General features: G+C 30.9%; 1 protein-coding gene across 1 annotated transcript; it reads left to right on the top strand.

Moving 5' to 3' along the window:
* The first annotated feature begins 12,977 nt into the window (after positions 1-12,977).
* Positions 12,978-16,199, top strand: LOC115952851 (cytochrome P450 81Q32-like). The gene is made up of 2 exons (XM_031070182.1): positions 12,978-13,917; positions 15,470-16,199. The coding sequence occupies exons 1-2, from the start codon at positions 13,024-13,026 to the stop codon at positions 16,094-16,096; spliced, it is 1,521 nt and encodes a 506-aa protein (XP_030926042.1). The 5' UTR covers positions 12,978-13,023; the 3' UTR covers positions 16,097-16,199.
* The last annotated feature ends 4,741 nt before the right edge of the window (positions 16,200-20,940 follow it).

Genomic DNA, 20,940 nt, shown 5'->3' with positions numbered 1-20,940 from the left:
ATTTTACGTGTTCCATGTTGGGTCTGTTCTTTATTTTTTTAATGTCCTCGGCAACCAAACATATTATTTGAGGAAGAACATGTTCTTTGTTTATTTTTTATTTTCTTAGAATGGATAAATTAATTTTTTAAGAATCAAAGGTATATGTGGATGCTTATGATTCCTTTTTTAATTATTATTTTATGTTAACATGAAATTTTTTAATGCTAAATAATTTTTTTAATATTATTTTATTGGTTACGTTAGCATTCTGTTTGCTATGTAGAATATTTCTGTTAAGTGAGTAACGATAAAGGTTAAAATGAAACACTTTTTTCATTTAAAGACTAAAAATGATAAAATAAAAAAATAAGGACCAAATTGATAATAGAATAAAAATATATGGATGAAAAATATTTTCACCTTTTTAATATTTCCCCGTAACAAATAGTTGCGAACAATATAAATTTTCTCTCTTCCTCTGCTGGTACTTGCAAGTTAGTTACTACTGATTTTTTATTTTTTATTTTTATTTTTATTTTTTTAAGTGTAGAAGTTAGTTTCTACTAATTACCCAAGGTGAAAGGGACATTCTATAAAAGGATGAACTAAAATTTCCCCCTCTTTTGGAACCCATGTTGAGTTGGGATTATCTGCAGCCACGCTATCTTCCAAAGAAGTAGTTTAATTCTTTGCTTTCAATTAATTGGGCCACATAAAATATATTCGACAATAGTCTGTGTACATGGTCCCCACACCAACAACTTTTCTTATAAAACATCATTTCATTAAAAAAAAAGAAAAAAGAAAAAAGAAAAAAAAGGACAAACAGACCAAAATCATTTACTGATTCTTACGAAAATATACTTTGTTTATTGCTTAGTTTTGAATGAATTTCCCTTTCTACCAAAAAAAGAAGAAGAAGCATCATTTACAAAAGCATCCTAATCTGAGGTCTTAAGTAGTATCTTTTATATTTAAATATCAATTAATTCAATTGACTTTATACTAATCAATGTTGAAAAGGCTTATCTCTTATACAAGTATAATGTTAGAGATACAAATATTTTTACAAAAATTTTTACAAACTGCTAATGTAGTAAGTGGTTATTGATAAATAAAAAAGTGATGTTAATGGTGAGCTTAGATGAAAACTAATAAGAAGTTGGACATATCAACAGTTTGTAAAAATATTGTAAAATAATTTGTGATAGTAGTATTACTCCTCTTATATACTAAAAACTATACTAGAAACTCAAAATTATTAATTAATATTTAGAATAAGAGATGAGTTAAAGTTACACCTGGTGTAACTTTAAAGAGTTATACATTTTTTAAACCATACATGGTCCCCACACCAACAACTTTTCTTATAAAACATCATTTCATTAAAAAAAAGAAAAAAGAAAAAAAAAAGGACAAACAGACCAAAATCATTTACTGATTCTTACGAAAAAAATACTTTGTTTATTGCTTAGTTTTGAATGAATTTCCCTATATACCAAAAAGGAAGAAGCATCATTTACAAAAGCATCCTAATATGAGGTCTTAAGTAGTATCTTTTATATTTAAATATCAATTAATTCAATTGACTTTATACTAATCAATGTTGAAAAGGCTTATCTCTTATACAAGTATAATGTTAGAGATACAAATTTTTTTACAAAAGTTTTTACAAACTGCTAATGTAGTAAGTGGTTACTGGTAAATAAAAAAGTGATGTTAATGGTGAGCCTAGATGAAAACTAATAAGAAGTTTGACACATCAACAGTTTGTAAAAATGTTGTAAAATAATTTGTGATAGTAGCATTACTCCTCTTATATACTAAAAACTATACTAGAAACTCAAAATTATTAATTAATATTTAGAATAAGAGATGGGTTCAAGTTACACCAGGTGTAACTTTAAAGAGTTATACATTTTTTAAACCGTTGGATTTAAGTAGATCCAATGGTTAAAAAAAGACTTTCATTATTACAAATGTTCATATTAAGATCTCATTGATTACTTTCATTAACCTATTTCTAAAGAAACTGAATGACTTCCAAAGAAAAAAAAAATTCACACTCACAGCCTCTGCTTCCTTCACGTCGTTCACCTCTGCTTCCTTTGCTTTGTTCACACTGAACCTCCACCACCGCCACACAGATTGCTAGAGTAGAACGATTTCGAAGAAGAAAGAGTTCTCGCCATGCCTACTGCTTCCTCAAACCTCTACTTACTCCTCTGGGGTTGTGCCGTCCTTTGCTTGCCCAAACCTCCACCACACCACATACCAAATCACACCGACACACAGGTCGCCGGAGTTATGCGTGGATCTTGTAAACTTATAGGAGTTGCCATGAGCTATGATCCAACGGTTTGTTTTTCATGATTTACCATTGTTAGGTTCTAAAGACTTAGGTATTTATGTATTTAGAACTCTAATGTGTATTGTTGGCAAACCATGATCAAAACAATGTGTTTAGAAGTGTTTTAGTCTTGCTCAAAGTTGTACATTTTATGTAAAGTTGGAATCGAGCTAATGCAGAAAGTATTGTGCATTTCAGTCTGGCTCGATCGATCGAAGCTTAGGCTCGATCGATCGAATCTTGGATAGAATGTTTTTTTCTGCAGATTTCGAACTCAGCCCTAGTTGTTTAAAACGTTTAGAGTTTTCTAATTTGTCCTAAATATGAAAGGCAAACCCTAACCACGTTTTAGTGTTGCTTATATTGCTATTTGTGTAAATCTCTTGTGAGATTTAGAGGAGTTTTCCTTTACACAAACTTAGGATTTTCAAAGAGGAGATATTATCTACACCTTGATGATCAACTCAGTTGCTACCATTGAAGCTTAAATAAAATACAAGTGGGTGTGCTTGTATCTGGTGGTGAATCCAAGAAAGAAGGAGTATGTGGATTTGGAGCTTGCACGTGGTTGTGTTAATAAGTTCCATTGGTTGGTAGCAATAAGAAGTTGAGTGTGGGGGCTTGTAAGTCTTATTGTATGAACTTCGATTCTTTCAAGATAGTGGATTCAAGTTTACCTTGAGGATAGTTAGGTCAAATCTTTCCTAGGTTTTTACCGGTTTGGTTTCCTGGGTGATCATATCTTGTGTTATTTATTTTTCTGCTACTTTGCATGATATGATCTTTGTGATTGTGATAACCTAGATTTGTTAAATTGGACTAAGTAACAACTTGGCTAATTGCCTAGGTTAATCCAATTGTGTTTTTAAGGGGTCTAAAAACTATCAGCCATTTTTTCCAATTTGGATTTCGAATTATTTTAATGGGTTTTTCTGGGTTTATGGGTTTTGATTAGATTCCTAAGTGTTAGGGTTAAATGAATCTTATTGTTTTTTGAAACTTACTTTTTTTATGCAAATTATTATATCTTGATGGTTTTTGAGTAGATTCCTAAGTATTAAGATTGGTTTTTGCTTATATTTTGTTATTTTCGTTTTTTTTTTCCTATATATGTTACTTTTGTATGCTTTTGAAATTGAAAAAATTAGTGATTTTTCACAAAGATCAATGATAAAAATTAAAGCTAGATGTGAAAAACTAGAAGCCTAGAAGAGGTCTTTCTTCCTTTTTCCATGGTCATGTTACATATGTGTGAACAGATCTTCAATGATCAAGATGATTTCAATTCATTGTCAATTTTATTTTCAACTAGATAGACTTAGTCTTAAATTGCCATACCACAAATACCATTTTTATCATATATCAACAATTTAACAATTATAATATCTCAATTCAATCAATATGGTAAAATAAGTAGTGAAGTTTTTTATTTTTTGTATTGCATTTTTTTAATGGAAATTTTTTATATTACTAAACTTATTACCGAATACACTAAAAGTACATTAAAAAAAATTACAATTTCAATACTAGTAGTGAATCTAGTGAAAATGACAAACACCTAATTACGATCTATAATATAAGATAATTTTGATAAAAATTGAGATTTTGTTTTACTTATTTACGTGATACTAGAATTATTCAAGCTAATATATTAAAAAAGGAAATAAGAACTTGGTCAAAGAAGGGGTACGCTAATAAAATCCAGTCCACTAAGTATCCGTGGAAAGTGAGAGAGGATATATATATATATATATATATATATAAATTTAGGACCAGTTAGGACATAGGAGTGAGGAGTAGTTAAGCATCATATCAAAAACAACAAATCAAACACGAAAGACATGTTGCTATACTTACCATAGATCTGGTCCAATATTTCGACATATTTCTGCAAATTCCCTTTCTTGCACAGTGCAATTATCATGGTTTGGATTGTTACCTCATTTGGATATGTTCTTTTTTGAATCATATGCTCATAAATATTCCAAACTAGAGGGACTTGATCAAATTTTTGAACAACATGAATCAAAGTATTGAAACTTATAAGGCTTGAAGAGAAGCCGTGTTCTTCCAAATAGCAACAGTCTTCAAAAGCAATCTCAAACATTCTGAGTTTAGCATAAGCTTGTACTAACAAATCAAATACAAATGGAGTTGAAACAATAATCTTGAAACTTCAATGTGGAGAATCCACAACTGAAAAATCTCAAAGGGCTCCCTGCATTTTTTTTCAAAACTGATTCAAGCAATGCTCGAGCATCCATAATATGAATTGTGATACAGTAAGACCAATTCCCATGTTCAAACTTTTTCCTTTGTGCTGACCAATGGAAAAAAGCCAGAGCCCGTTTTGCATTAGTTGGCTCCTTCAATTTCAGCAGTACCTTCTCAACAACCAAATCATTTAAGAGAACATAATCAAAAATTTGAGTCAGAATGTCCCAATTACAACTCTTTCTGAATGGATTCAATTAAGAGTCTTTTTTTTTTTTGTCTGCACATTACCAATGAAATCAAGAAAGCATATAGCGTAGTACATTCTAACATTGTCAATCTTAGGATAGTCATCTTACCTTGGACAAACACCACTTAGATGCACAGCATCCTGCAAAAACTGACAGATAATCAAACCATCAAAGTTTGATTTTTGTTGGGATGAAAAAGCATGAAAGAAGAATTGGTTTTTATTTTATTTTATGAATATGAATATGAAAACTTTTAATTAAAGGCCAATGTAACAAGAAGCAGAAAGTAGCTGAAAACATCCAAAAACAACAAAGCAAGAGCTACAACCTAGCAACAAATAACAAGGATCAAAAACTAATACAGTGATCCTCCACAAACAGTAAAGAGCCTATTAAAAATTTAATTAGAATTCACATTTTTTCACTGGAAAAACCCTATATATAAAATCAGCAATCACAGTTTGCACCAGCATCACAAATTAGTTGATTTTAAATTCTCCCAAGTAAAATTTCATTTAATCAAACACATTGAATTTTATTCAATATTATAGTTTCCCACAAAAAGGGACCTGCAGGTACCGAATGAGTACATATTTCTGTTTTAAATAACCCTTATGTGTGTCTATATTGGTGTCATGCATGTGTATGTACACAAATATAAGCTCCATTCTGTTTAGCGGCCGATACAATAATTCATTCTTGTGAATACCATATTGGAAGTTGTTTTAGTTTGGTAAGGTTAACTAAGAGTACGTTTAGTAGACTGTAATAGACACTATAATATAATAATTATTCCTATGGTTTAGCTATACAGTTGTTTGGTTATATTTTTATTACATGTAATAATTATTCCATATGAATTCCTATTCCTTAAAATGAGGAATAGGCACTCATTAAAAGTATTGAATTCCTATTCCATTGCTAAATGTAATCGGCTCTACTTAACAAAATTCCCAAAATCCCCCACTACCCGCGTCTTCTCCAAAATTGCTTCTCTTTACTCTGTTAACAAAAATCCCAAAATCCCCCACTACCCGCATCTGCTCCAAAATTCCTTCTTCTTGCTCTGTTAACAAAATTCCCATAATCCCCCACTACCTGCATCTTTTCCAAAATTTCATCTCCTTCCTAAATTTTCTATCTCCCTCTTCGATCTTTGAAATTTTATTTTCCCACTACTAGAGATCTATTTATATGGGTATTATCTTTCCCTCACCCTCAGTTGCAACTCTCTCTTCTCAAGGAATTTTCTTTCTTGCTTTCTTTCTTCTCTTAGGTCTGCAATTTCCACAGGTATTGCTCCCTCTCTCTCTTCTTCTCTATTGTTTTCTGCAACTAGAGATCTATTTGTATGGGTACTTCCTTTTTCTCACCCTCAGTTTTTGCTCTCTCTTCTCAAGATTTTGTTTTTCTGCCCTTAGATTTGTAATTTTTATAGGTATTGCCCTCTGTTTTTGTTATTCATAACAATTTCAGATTTGCCATATTTGATATTTGTATAGTTGTGAGGTTCTATGATATTGAGATTCGAAACAGTGACATTGATCAGCTAGCCAATTTGGCGACAAAGCATATCAATGATATATATATATATATATATTAACAAAAGATTTTTATTCAATTGTGCATTTTGGATTTTTATTCAATTGTGCATTTAGGAGTATATGTAAGGTTGAATTTTATCAACCATCTTGTTGGCTTTATTCCGTGCCAAATTTGCTTGTATTTTAGCAATTAGTAACCCTGTATTTAGGTGGGAATTAAGTAAGGGTAGTGAGAGAGAGAGAGTGTGAAGAAATGCTCAAGATTGTGTCAGGATGCAGAGACTCGCGGCTAGACTCGCGAGTGACTCGCGACTGGCAAGCCGCCAAAGTTGGCACATGTGTGGAGCATGCGGGGGAACTGAAGAGTCATGCTAGCTATTGCACTACAGGAAAAAAGTCCAAGGCTGGCCAGGCCGTTAGCTCGCGGCTTGAACTCGCAACTTAACCCAGTCGCGAGGTCAAGTCGCCAGACCACCCTATTTGGGAAAAACTGACTTTTCACATTCCTTCTCATCCTACTATATATATACCCTTATACCCACGATATTATGAGAGTTTCCAGAGAGAATTTTGAGAGAGAAACCCTAGAGAAAAATAAGATTGATTCATCCACAATTTTCACATAGAGACTCTTCAAATTCCTTTACTCTCTTCCTCTCCATTGTCAAATTCTTGAGAGGTACATTACTAAAACCTTTTCTCACCATACCCATATCTGTGAGAATGCCATTTGGTTTTTGGGAAGCAGTTAAGAAGGGACCAATTTCATATTGGTAGATGCTATGGTCAAGTAGCGGAACCCGGTAAGCTAAAGAAGAAATAGGTTCGGCGTAACCTCGTTGGAGTAGGAGCTTGGAGGGCTTAGGTACATTGGGTAGATTAGGCTTGGAGGGTCTTCTGCTGTTCATGTATCCCAATTACATTCTTTAATGGATTGTTTACCGCTTGGAGGTCGACGGAGAGGTTTTACGCCAAGGGCTTCGGTTTCCTCTTCGATAATACATCGAGTGTTATCCTTATGTTTGCATCTCTCTTCCCTTAATCTTTTCCATTCAATTTTTGCTGTGGATGTGATTTTATTTGGTTTAGATTGTTTATCGATTCTGTTTTAAGTTTATGTTCATATTCTGCACATTAGTTATTTGATATTAAGCTTGAATTGGTAATTTGTAAATTGGGGGTCTAAACGTTCATAGTGTTTTATACACTAATTGAACTTTCAGTATATATATTAACGTGTCTAATATATAGAAAAATGTAATTTGTGGGGGTGACTTTAAACAATCAAATTAGTAATATTATACACATTTAATGAATAGTTTAACCATTGAGCCCAAAATAATTATTTTTGGCCCCCCTCCTCCCAATAAGTTACAAATTGGCCCATGAAAATGATAAAACCCAACTGGCAAACAACTATACTACAACATCTGTGTTACTGTGTTGGTTGTTTCTTACTCTTTCTTCTTAGATCCAAGCTATTTTTTTATAAGTGTTAGGATTGACTATTTGAATTTTCGTGAAAAACTTATGACTAATTTTGCTGAGAAGAAAAAAAGAAGAAGAAGAAAGATAGATGAAACCAAATTACAAACCAAGTTAATGTACTTGTAGTGAGTGAGAGTGGGGTGTGTGGGTGGCCATTAATCAGTGTGTGGGGTGGGATGGCATGTGTGTTTGGCTATTAATTTTTAACTTAAAATATTTATTTTTTTTTTAACTTACTACTTACTTTTTTTTTTTCATAGGAACTTACTACTTACTAGTTGGTTGTTTATTAGTAAATTAGTTTAATTTTATGTGGGGTATTATAGAATTGAATAGTTGTGTTAATAAATTGGTGCTATGTAGTGTATAGTCATTAGTATTACAAATTTTATTATATAAATTTTATAAATTCATGTTTCATTAATCTAAAGAAAATTAGGATTGAAAGGGAGATTGTTGCAAAGTTTAGTACAAAATCAACTATAGATGATTTTTGTTATTTAAAAGAATGTTGAATTCTATTTTTAAATTATTAATTTAAAATGTATTAATAAATGATTATTTTGTTTCTCCTCTCTTTTGTTGATATTTTCTTAACATTAAATATATGCTAATTTGTATTTTAAAGAATTTTTTTTATTGAGGTTTTGGACCCCCTATATAAATAAATATAATTAACTAACTAATCATATATTTTTGTCAAATTAATAATAATTTATTATATTTAATATCAATTATATAAAAATATATGAACAAAAAGAATAGTAAAACACCTGGAAGTAAAATTGAGAGTAAACATGAAACTAAGAAAAAAAAATTGATATAAATTTTTGCTTTTGAAGTGTATTTATTTATTTTCTAGAGAGAATGTTTATTTATTTTTAATGAATGAGCAATTTTAAGAGTAGTGCTACTAACACAATACTTTCACAATAAAATCTAGGTGGCAAGTTGTTAAAGGTATGTAAAAAAGTGATGTAAATTGTGAGTTTAGATAAAAACCAATTACAACTTGCCACTTAACCTTTATTGTAAATTTATTATGAAAAATATTGTGGAAATAGGACTAAGGTAATCATATTCAAGCTCATTTCAGTAGGGTTTAAACAAAATTTAAAGTCAAGGTGTTCAAATTTTTATTTTTGGAAGTAAAACATTTTTTTTTAAATTTTATATATATTAAAAAAAAATTGGCCTGAACCCCCTTGGTTGGCTATAGTACCACCCCTATTTCTAACTTGCCTAAGAGGTAACATATACCCGGTACAAGGTATAACTTCTCCTTATCCACACATTATATATATATATATATATATATATATTATATTATATACTATATAATAAAAGTTGGGCTTTAAAGCCATGATTGTGCAAAGTGACTACACTAAATTACAGAATCTTTTTTTAGAATTTTTTAGAAATAAATATAATTTTTTGTACTTATCTTTTTCTCTTATAATTTCTAAATTGATAAAAATTTTAATTTGATTACAATCCAAACTTTTCATCCAATCCTTTATTATTATAATTTATAAATTGATAAAAAATTTTAATTTGATTACAATTCAAACTCTTCATCTAATCCTTTTTTTATTTAAATTATATTACTACGTGTAAAAAAAAAAAAAAAAAAAAAAAAACAACATAGTACACATAAAAAGCAAAAAATATCAACAATCTCCATCTATTCTTTTTTTAAAATTTAAATTATATTACTTCGTGTAAATAAAAAAAAAAAGCAACGTATTCAACAGTAAAATCTTACTCTTCACACGTGACTTTTTTTTAGATAATTATTGTTCATACTGATTTATCAAAAAAAAAAAAAAATTGCATAAAGTTTGTGGTTGCGCCAAGTAGCTGCACTAAATTGCATAAGTTTTTTTAGAATTTTAAAAAAATTTGATTACAATCCAAACTTTTCATCTAATTCTTTTATTATTATAATTTATAAGTTGATAAAAATTTTTAATTTGATTACAATTCAAACTATTCATCTAATCCTTTTTTTTTATTTAAATTGTATTACTTCGTGTAAAAAAACAAAACAACATAATACCCGTAAAAAAAATAAAAACAGTAATGTATTCAACAGCAAAATCTTCCTCTTCATAAGTGACTTTTTTTTTTTATTGATATTTATTGTTCATAACAATTTACCAAAAATGTTTTTACATATAGTAAAAAAAAAAAAAATTGTAAATAAGGTAATAAGTATTTTGAGTTTAAAGTAAATACCTTCTCTTCCTTTCAAAAAAAAAAAAAAAAAAGGTATCTATATATATAAAAGTTTGTTCTTCTAAAAAAACATTTGTTTTTTTTTTTTTTGGTTTATAAAAGAAAAGTTACCTTTTTTGTAGAAAAAAATGTTTTCTTTTTTCTTTCTATTCATATGACCTTTTTTTTAATCCACCTTTTATGGGATTTATGAGATAGCAACAAACAAATTGATTAAAAATCTTAATTCCAATAGGATTTAAATTCTATATCAAATGAAACTCTACCTATATATATATATATATATATATATATTTATATAGTTTATTCCAGTATGTGAATGCCTAAAGTCCATGATAGGTGTGCATTCTTTTTTCATTTTGTTTAAGCTATTTTTCTTTAACTTCAAAAAATTAATAAAAACTTCTCACATACATTTAAACCCAATTCATAATTAATATTAAAATTTTGTACTCATTTATTCTCTTTTACAATAATTGGTTCAGGTTTTATTTACATACTCACACTCTCATCTCTCAAAATGATGGAGAAAACAACAGGTTTATTTTTTGTTCTTTTTCCAAATTTATATCTTAATTTATAATTTGTGTTAATTTCTTAATTTTAAATTATGAATAAGTTTGATTATATTCTTTATTTTGAATGTAAATTGTTGTATATAGGTTTTTGGTTGTGTTATATTCTTCGAAAAAAAAGAAATAAAAGGGTTTATATAAATCTGGCAACAACGCTAAATAGATAAGCCTAAGAAATGTTTAATGTGATTTAAACTCCACTAAAACTTTTTTTAAGGGATTATTTTTAAAAAAATTTCAAAGTAATTTTCTAATTATTAACTACTATGTGCTAATTTCTAACTACCAAAACCCACAATTGAAATACTAATCTATATGAGATACCACTTCCAAATATTAATATTTTAGCTATTATTTATTATACGTTGACCTTTTTTTCTCTCTCTCTCTCTCTCTCTCTCTCTCTCTTCAAAATAAAGGGTTCTCTCTCTCCCTGCAAAACAAAAGGATTATAACAAGAATTAGCTAGGCAGGGGTAGGACTACACCTCCTCTTTTCTACAATAAATGTTAAATTCAGATAATTTTTCACTCATATACACATGCTACACAGAGGGATTAGAACAAGAATTAGTTAGATATGGGTAAGACTACACCACTTCCTTTCTACAATAAATGTTAAATTCATGTCATTTTTCATGCATATACACACACATGTAGCATGCAATACACAAGACTTAAACTTTAAGTTTAAACTTAAACTTGGTAGGGTGAAACTCACTCAAGTTTCAGTGCCTTTTTCCATGCTTTCAAGGACAAAAATTAAATTCTCATGTCAGCCTCTTTGTACTTCAAATTTTTAAATGTTTAATAATTTAGATTGTTCTTAATTATTGAATTGATATTTCACTTAAACATGATTTCAATTATTATTTTGGATAGGTTTTAACTATTAAATTTAAAGGTTTTCCATTTAAATAGATTTGATTAATTAAGCCTCAAAGTTCAATGTATTATTGAAAATCATCATATATGTATATATATATTTAGGTACCTCTACTATTTTCCATTCAATTTTATGATATTTTAGTCTCACACAAGATGCATTCATTATGCAACTTAAAAGTAAAATATTCATTTGTTTTTAATATTTATTTTAAGTAAATTAAAAAAAATAATTTACATATAAATTTTGATTAAGCCGTGCATCGCACGGGCATAATACTAGTATATATATATATATATATATATATCATGCAGATACGATTGTTTGGGTAGAAGAACTACCTAGTGATTTAGATAATGTATTTTATTCTGACTTTACTCTTTTTTTAATAATATTTTGCTTACCTTTACCTCTAAATATATATATATATATATATATATATCTATATAAAATCATGCATGTAAAGCCAAATGCGATTACGTACTCGGTGACGCAAATCAAATGAGAGAAATAAAAAGGCACCACATCTGTCCAAACTCCAAAACGTGAAACGTGATCTTCAATCAATGTGATGTACACACAGGGACGGACCCACAGGGGGCCAAGGGGCCCGGCCCCTTGCCCAAAGAAAAAAAAAGGGAAAAAAATTTTTGGGCCCCCAATTCCCAAGAATTTTTTTATTTTATTTTATTTTTTTTATTTTTTAATTTTTAGAGTTGTGCATCCCTCTTTTTAAAAATTTAGACTCCATCTCTTTTAATTAACCTAACCCAACTAGCAACTACACAAATTTTTTTTTTTTGATAGATAGAAACTACACAATTTAAAAACTTAATAAAAATAAAAAATCTCAGTCAACCAAGTATTAAATTAGTAGAATAAGATACTCTAAATGGTAAATATTTAGGGCCCGTTTGGTATATGTGTTTAAAAATTGAAAATTATTATTTAAAAACTTTTGTGAAAATATGTGTGGGTAAAAAAGTGTGTAAAAATACGTGAAATGTTATTTAAAAACTGAAAATTGTTGTTTAGAAATACTCACCAAACACCCCCTTAGTATTTAGAATACCAAATATCTAAAACACTACTATACGAAACATTTCAAATTCTATATTAAAGTAGCAAAAGTAAGTTTTGATTTGTGAAAATATTTTTTTTTCAACAGTTGATGCTCTTAAGAAACAATATTATTTTGTATTTTTTTTTTTTTTTTGTCTTTGTTGGTAAATAATTACATCTTAAAGTATTAAAAATAATTTTGTGTATTGATCTTGATTGATAGTTTGTTAGTACTATATAAATACCTATTTAGACTTTTTTTTTTTTTCTTTCTTGTACTTTCAGCCCTCCTTAGCTTGAAATCCTAAGTCTCCTGTGTACACAAATGATATTCTAACACTTACTAGCTAGTCCCTGTAAATATGTAGTGACCACATGCATGCATCTTCAATCACAGAGCATCAGAAATCATTTCAGTATCATAAAAAATAAACATGGTAGCCATCTTACTATATTTGTCTCTCACTCTTCTCTTCTTTCTTGTTGCTATCAAGCTCATCGTCAAAACAAGAACTGCTCGACCAAAACACCTCCCACCTAGCCCACCTTCTCTTCCAATTATAGGCCATCTCCATATCATTAAAAAACCACTCCACCGTACTTTCCTGGCCCTCTCACAAAAATATGGTCAAATATTCTCACTCAAATTTGGTTCACAACTTGTGGTCATTGTGTCATCCCCAGCAGCAGTTGAAGAATGCTTCACAAAGAATGACATAGTATTAGCCAACCGTCCTCCCACCCTATCAGGCAAGCACGTTGCCTACAACAACACCACCTTAGTACAGTCCCCATATGGTGATCACTGGCGCAACCTCCGCCGCATTAGTACCCTTGAAATCTTCTCAAACAATCGCCTTAACAAGTTCTTAGGCATCCGAAGGGACGAGATCAAGTACTTGCTACGAAACCTATCACGCAATTCTTGCCAAGGTTTCGCCAAGGTGAAGCTACAATCAATGCTCTTGGAGATGACATTTAACACCATAATGAGAATGGTGGCAGGGAAACGGTACTACAGGTACGGTGAGGACGTGAATGACGAGGAAGAAGCAAGACAGTTTAGGCGGATAATGAAAGAGATAGCAAGGTTCGGAGGGGCATCAAATCCAGCGGAGTTTGTACCCATCTTGCGCTGGATGGATTATGGAGGTTTGGAGAAGAAGTTGAAGAGTCTCTCGAAGAGGACGGATGAGTTCTTGCAAGCACTTATTGATGAGAAAAGGCGTAAGGAGGAAGAGGGTAACACTATGATTGACCATATGCTTTCTTTGCAAAAATCGCAGCCAGACTACTACACAGACCAAATCATCAAGGGGCTTATATTGGTAAGTGCACTCAAAAGTGCTTCATCTCTTATTGAGAAAACTAGGAAAACAAGGTTTCGTTTGATTCTTGCATCTTAAAAAGCAGTCATGCAATTGTCCGTTTCATTTTTCTTTAATAGCTTCATCGGAATTGCTGTCTAGTGCAAAAAAGTGACATTCTTAGTCACCAAAAAAAAAATCCACAATAACATTAGACTAACTAGTTACATACAATTTATCAAATAAAAACTAGTTAAATTCATATCATCATCGTTAAATGTCCCATAACATATAAACAAACAATTTTTATTTAATATAGGCTAAAATTTAAAATTGACCTTTTAAGTTTCAACTTTTGTTATTTTAGTTTTCTAAGTTTTAAATTTATTAATTCAGTATTTTATTACCCTTCAGTTAAGTGTTGCCATTAACTAAGCCAAAACGACGTTATTTTGGGCTTCTTCTATAAAAAAATTCATAATTAAAAAAAAAAAATCAGGAGAACTATGTCGTTCCCTTACCCCTGAAAGTCAAAACAAAAAACCCCACCCCATCGATACCCTAGCCTCATCGATTTCTGAGAAAACAATTGACAAAATATTGAGCGACTGAGAGGGGTAAAGGAAGAGGGAGAGAACGGAGGAGGGTGAAATACTTTTATTGTTGAAAATCAACTTCCATTCTTTGTTATTGAGAATCTATTCAAAATTGTAATTCCCTGTGGCAATTACCCAAGTCTGTCAAAGCTTACTTTTCACTTTTTTGATAACCTTAACATTCAGCGAATATGCCCTGATGAAGCATGGCAAATAGAACACATCACAAACCTGCTTTGAACCTTTTTGCTATCTCCATTAAAAAGCCTATCGTCAATAGACTATGGCTATGAAGAACTTCGGTACTCTGCAACACAGCTAGAGGAGGCAGGAGTAAAGTTTCAGGTTCGTTTAGGCAAACGCTTAGTTGACCTAGAATTCAAAAACAATGTGTTGGAAATCCCACCCGTAGAATTATCTGATTTGTGGGAAACTCTATTTCAGAATATTATAGCATTTGAGCTAACAAGTTGTGCCGTTCAATTTTTCACTGCTTACATTGATATGTTAGTTTTACTTATCAAAACTAGCAAAGATATGGATTTACTTTGTGACAAGAGAATTGTGGATAATCCTTCTCCCTCTTCTTTTCCCCTCTCGATCTCTCACTATTTTGTCAATTATTTTCTAAAAAATCGGTGAGGCTAGGGTATTGGTGGGGTAGGTTTTTTGTTTTGATTTTCAGGGGCAGAGAAACAATGTCGTTTCTCTGATTTTTTTTTTTAATAACAATTTTCTATTTTGTTTTAATTGCGAAATTAAAAACATAAAAAAAATAAAAATAAAAAAGTCCAAAACGACGTCGTTTTGACTTAGTTAACAGTAGCACTTAACTGAAGGGTAACGGAATACTGAATTGACAAAATTGAAAACTTAGAGAACTGAAATGACAAAAGTTGAAACTTAAAATGCCAGTTTTGGATTTTAGCCATTAATATATATTGTTCTATTCTAAACACCTAGTGTATAATGTGCAGGTATTGTTATTGGCTGGGACTGATACATCAGCAGTCACATTAGAGTGGGCAATGACTAATCTACTGAATCATCCTAATATATTGAAAAAGGCTAGAGATGAGATAGATAGTCAAATTGGAGAAGAGAAATTGATTAAGGAATCCGATGTTTCCAAATTACACTACCTTCAAAGTATTATCTCAGAAACCCTTCGATTGTATCCAGCAGCACCATTGTTAGTACCCCATATGTCCTCTGCTAATTGCACCATTGGAGGATATGATGTACCGAATGGCACAATGTTATTGGTTAATGCATGGGCCATACATAGAGATCCTAAGGTATGGGATGATGCAACTAGTTTTAAGCCTGAGAGGTTTGAAAATGGTGAGGTTGAAGCACATAAGCTAATGCCATTTGGGATGGGGAGGAGGACTTGTCCTGGGGCGGGCCTCGCCCAACGTACAGTAAGCTTGACTTTGGGTTCGTTGATTCAAAGCTTTGAGTGGGAAAGGGTCACTACAAAAGAAGTTGACATAAATGAAGGTAGTGGGATCACTATGCCTAAAGCCATGCCATTGGAGGCCATGTGCAAAGCACGCCCAATCATGCATAAACTTCTTTCTAAGTCGATAGATGATGTTTGAACGATCTCCTTGAGTCACTTTTTAGAGACTTGCTTAGTTATTCACAGATAATTTTAATCATTTAATAAACTAAAATAAACAATTACATATTCAATTTGAAAATTGAATTGTATCTATATAAAGTTGATTTCTTTTTTGGTTTTTATTTTTTATTTTTTGGATGTGGTGTTGTTTATTATTATTATTATTTTTTTGGTTTGTACTGGATAGTGATTTGCATCTTGAATTGACTTTACTTGAATATTAAATTCAGTTGCATCTTTCCTTATTTAAAACAATATTATCAAAAGCAAATAAATGAGAAATAATTTTTTTAAAGGGAAAGACAATGGTGAAGAAGAAGAAAAAAATCAATCGAGCTTATTCCAATCAAATTTTATGTGTGGGGTTTGTCTTCTCTTCTGTCCTTTTTTTTTTTGCTAAGCTCTCTCTCTCTCTCTCTCTCTCTCTCTCTCTCTCTCTCTCTCGTGAAGAGATTGTGTGACTACTAAGTGTAAAAAAAGGAGAAAAACTATATCATTACACAAATCCTTGCTCCATATATACAAGACTATAACCAATACACATGAAATGAGGTGTACCAAGCCCAATGATGAAAATAATCACAAATCAATAAGTGGGTTATTTGGTCTTCTCTATTAATCTTTGATAGACCAAAAACGTATTGACTCCTTGTGATGAATTAATTGAATTAATCAAGTTTATTAATTAATCAAATTAGCATGCAAAGCGCGTGGTAGCACAAACAAATCACCAATTAAACTAAGTATGCAGCGGAAAAGAAATTAACACAGTGATTTATTTACGAATAGAGAAAACCAATCACAGCAAAAATCCCACTAGGTGATTTTTAGGTCACCATTCCTGAAACTCCACTATTATTACAATAAACGGTTACAAGTAAAGGAATCCCAAGTACCTCACCAACCTACAGTTGAACCCTTACCCCAATATCCAATTAGACTTATTATGTAGTGACAGTTCTCCTTTTGTTGCATGGCTCCGAAGTACGTGACTAACCAATTGCGTGGATCCCAATACGTGACTTCAATTACCAACTAAGAAGGTTGTTGGCTGCAAAGTTTTTCAGTTCATCCACACGATGAAGATCAAGAAGATGCTTGGTTACAAAACCTTATGGTGCACATACATAGCAACTTCTTCAAGAGAAAGAGATGAACTAGGGCAAGAACTTCGTCTCCGGTCACAATTTGCTTGAACAGAGTTTGCTCAATACTTGTGCAGCTTGTGAACTACTTGATGGCCCTTAAAATAATCATTTTATATGTTTAGAGTTAGGAGAAAAGAAGACTTAAACACATAATCACGGATTCCAAGAAATCAGATCAAAACCTTGAATTTCTTAAATCTCGACGGATAAGCTGTTGAGCAACTGTCGAGCAGGTGTTGAGCCACAGGCTGAATAGCTTCCTTAAGCTTTAATAGATGCAGCTGTCGAGCTAGCTGTCGAGACTTAATGAATTTGCACTTCTTAACTTGTTTTTTGGACAGACTTGATGACTTCAACACTTGATCTTGAAACCTTATTTCTTAAAGTATTTGAACACATCTTAGAACTACCAAATTACAAGTAAAATGCATTTTGTCAAAGGATTAACCAATAACATAAAATAGTGACATATGATCCTAACATGTGAAACACATATGTCCTAACAATCTTCTAAACATTCAAATGTAGTTTCAACAGATATCCAACACCTTTTTGATCTTGGTATATGAGTAATGGACAAAACTTAGGTACAGTACCTTAGGTGCTGTTCCCTATTTTTTCTCCTAAGATTCAGCCATGTGGCTACTTAATTAAGGAATACACTTCCATCTTATGAGAAAAAATTCACATGACTAAATCTCAAGAGGGGAACCTAAGGAATAGCACCTAAATACTGTACCTAAGTCTTGCCCATGAGCAATAAACCTCTCAATGTTATTCAAATAATAGGGAGAGGTAGAAAGATTGTAAGGATGTTCAATGGCTTTATTATTTTCCTTAATCCTTAATTATTTACATTTGCAAATAATATCGAAGAAGTTTGAATTTTTAAAAACTAAAGAAAAAAGACTGAATAATAACCAACTTATTGGTTTGTGATTATTTTTGTTGTTGGACTTGGTACACCTTATTTCATGCATAAGGCTTTACAAGCAAAAATTGATTATCTATTATAATTTTTTCCCACTGCTACTCCACATGATTTCTCCCAAATTCATTCTTGGTTTTTTTTTTTTATTATTTATTTATTTATATTGATTACATTAGGTGGGTTTACACAATACACATATTATACATGTTTTAAATTATACAAGAAATGTTATAAAAACTATGAATACCAAACACCAGAAAACATTTTCAAGCTCATTTTTAAAGTTGTTATCAAACACCGGAAAATAAGATAATTTTCCAAAAAATACTTTTTGAAAAATGAATCATTTTTTAGAAAACATTAATGCCGAAACAAACAGATTGTAAAAAGATAATAAAAGATAAACTATAAATTAATTTGGTATATTGTTTTTTCATATAATGGACATACTAATTATGATTGCTAAGATTAAATCTTGGAAATAATCTATTGTTTCTAAATACAATATCATTGTGTAACATTGGCATGATAGTCACTTCATAAGCACAAGTTCTTGTAGGGGTGGAGGGGCAAGGACTGTGATTCAAGTCTTTAGAAAGGAATTTTACATACATATACATTTAGATTAGGCTAGAGTGAGATTTTTATCTCAGATTAAAAAAAAAATACAATAAACATATCAATTATATTGTTGTTAAGTAAACTTTAATTATTATTGCTTAGAATATTTTTATCAATTAGTTTATGTCTTTACTCTATACAATTCTTTTATATAACAACTCAACTCAACTTTGACAACTATTGGTCTTTGTAATTCTATTAAGAAATTTTTTGTTATGTTAACATTTGTTTTTGTCTTCACTCAAACACTCCCTTGTCCCACCCCTTTGTCTAATTTTTTTTTAAATTTATTTAGAATCACCCATTGTCTTATTGTTTAATTGTCTTTTAATGTTAATATTTACTAACTATTGATTGACTAATTGGCCCTTGCCCCAATCCCCACTTAACAAATAACAAATTAAAAACACATTCAAATTCAACCACTCCTCCACTCACAGATTCGATCAAAAATATAAATTAATTGTAATTTTATTTAACAAATTCAACTCAACTTTAACAACTATTGGTCTTTGTAATTCTATTAAGAAAATTTTTGTTGTGTTAACATCTATTTTTGTCTTAACTCAATCACTCTCCTGTCCCACACCCTTTGTCTAATTTTAATTTTTAATTTTTTTTAGAATCATCACTTATCTAATTGTTTAATTGTCTTTTAGTGTTGACATTTACTAATTACCAATTGACTAACTAGCCCATGCCCTAATCCCCACTTAAAAAATAACAAAATTAAAAACACATTCAAATTCAGTCACTCCACTCGCAGATTCGATTAAAAGTATAAATTAGTTGTAACTTTATTTTAAAAATTCAACTCTACTTTGACAACTATTGGTCTTTGTTGTTACAGTCATATTTTTTGTAATTGGCTAATCCTTTGACAAAATGCACTTTACTTGTAATTGGGTAGATCTAAGATAAATTTAGTATTTCAAGAAACATATTGTTTAAGTCAAGTATTAAAGACATGAAAATTGATCCAAGAAACAAGTAAAGAAAAGTTGTTCATTAATTCTCGACGGATAGCTGCTATTAAGACTTAATTCCAAACTCGATAGATAGCTCAACACTAGCCCAATCTATCAAGAATTATGATTTCAGAATTTCCAGATCTGAAATCCAATCCAAGCTTATGTGTATGTGTGAGGTTTCTTTTCTCACAATCTTAAACATATATAAGACTTATTTTAAAAGTCGTCATATATGGATATAGTGACCAAGTACTTAATTTCTTTGTAAGAAGCCACTGCATTTGTACATCATTCGGTTTGGATTGTTACCTCATTTGGATGTGTTCTTTTTTGAATCATATGCTCATAAATATTCTAAACTAGAGGGACTTGATCAAATTTTTGAACAACATGAATCAAAGTATTGAAACTTATAAGGCTTGAAGAGAAACCGTGTTCTTCCAAGTTCCAAATAGCAACAGACTTCAAAATCAATCTCAAACATTTTGAGTTTAGCATAAGCTTGTACTAACAAATCAAACACAAATGGAGCTAAAATAGTAATCTTGAAACTTCAAAGTAGATAATCCACAACTGAAAAATCTCAAAGGACTCCCTGCTTTTTTTTTTCCAAAACTGATTCAAGCAATGCTTGAGCATCCATAAAGATATATGTGTATATATGTGTATATATGTGTGTGTGTATATATATATATATATATATATATATATAATCATGCATGCAAAGCCAAATGCGATTATGTACTCGGTGACACAAATCAAATCAGAAAAACAGTGCTCTCTCTTGCGTTTGCATGTAGGGGCAATGGCAGTCTTGCGCTCTCCCCTGTTGCAAGAGTTTTAGTGGTCTCCTGTGCATGGTGAGATTAGTACAGGTAACCCCTCTCGACTGATTCTGAGGGTGGGTGGTTTGTTTGAAGGATGGCTGACGAGTTGGAAGCTTTGTGGAGTAAGTTAACATTTACAGAAGAAGAGGGAGAGGATATAGAATTGGGAAGTGAGAGCACGAGGGCAGCGAGGGAGATTGGGAAAAATTGTCTGGTAATGAAGATCCTCACGCAGCGTATCATTGTCCTGGATGCACTGCGTAAACACTTGAAAATGCTATGGAAACCAAATAGGGGTCTATGGATATCTGAAATAGATGAGG

Source organism: Quercus lobata, chromosome 7, assembly GCF_001633185.2.
Source record: "Quercus lobata isolate SW786 chromosome 7, ValleyOak3.0 Primary Assembly, whole genome shotgun sequence".
NCBI lineage: Eukaryota > Viridiplantae > Streptophyta > Magnoliopsida > Fagales > Fagaceae > Quercus > Quercus lobata.
Note: the sequence above shows the minus strand (reverse complement) of the source record. Positions and strands in the feature narration are given on the sequence as shown.

Bases quoted from the DNA above. Each gene is read 5' to 3' on its own strand.
- LOC115952851 (XM_031070182.1), top strand. From the start codon at position 13,024: ATGGTAGCCATCTTACTATATTTGTCTCTCACTCTTCTCTTCTTTCTT. The intron at 13,918-15,469 runs GTAAGTGCACTC...TATAATGTGCAG, and splicing joins TCATCAAGGGGCTTATATTG to GTATTGTTATTGGCTGGGAC.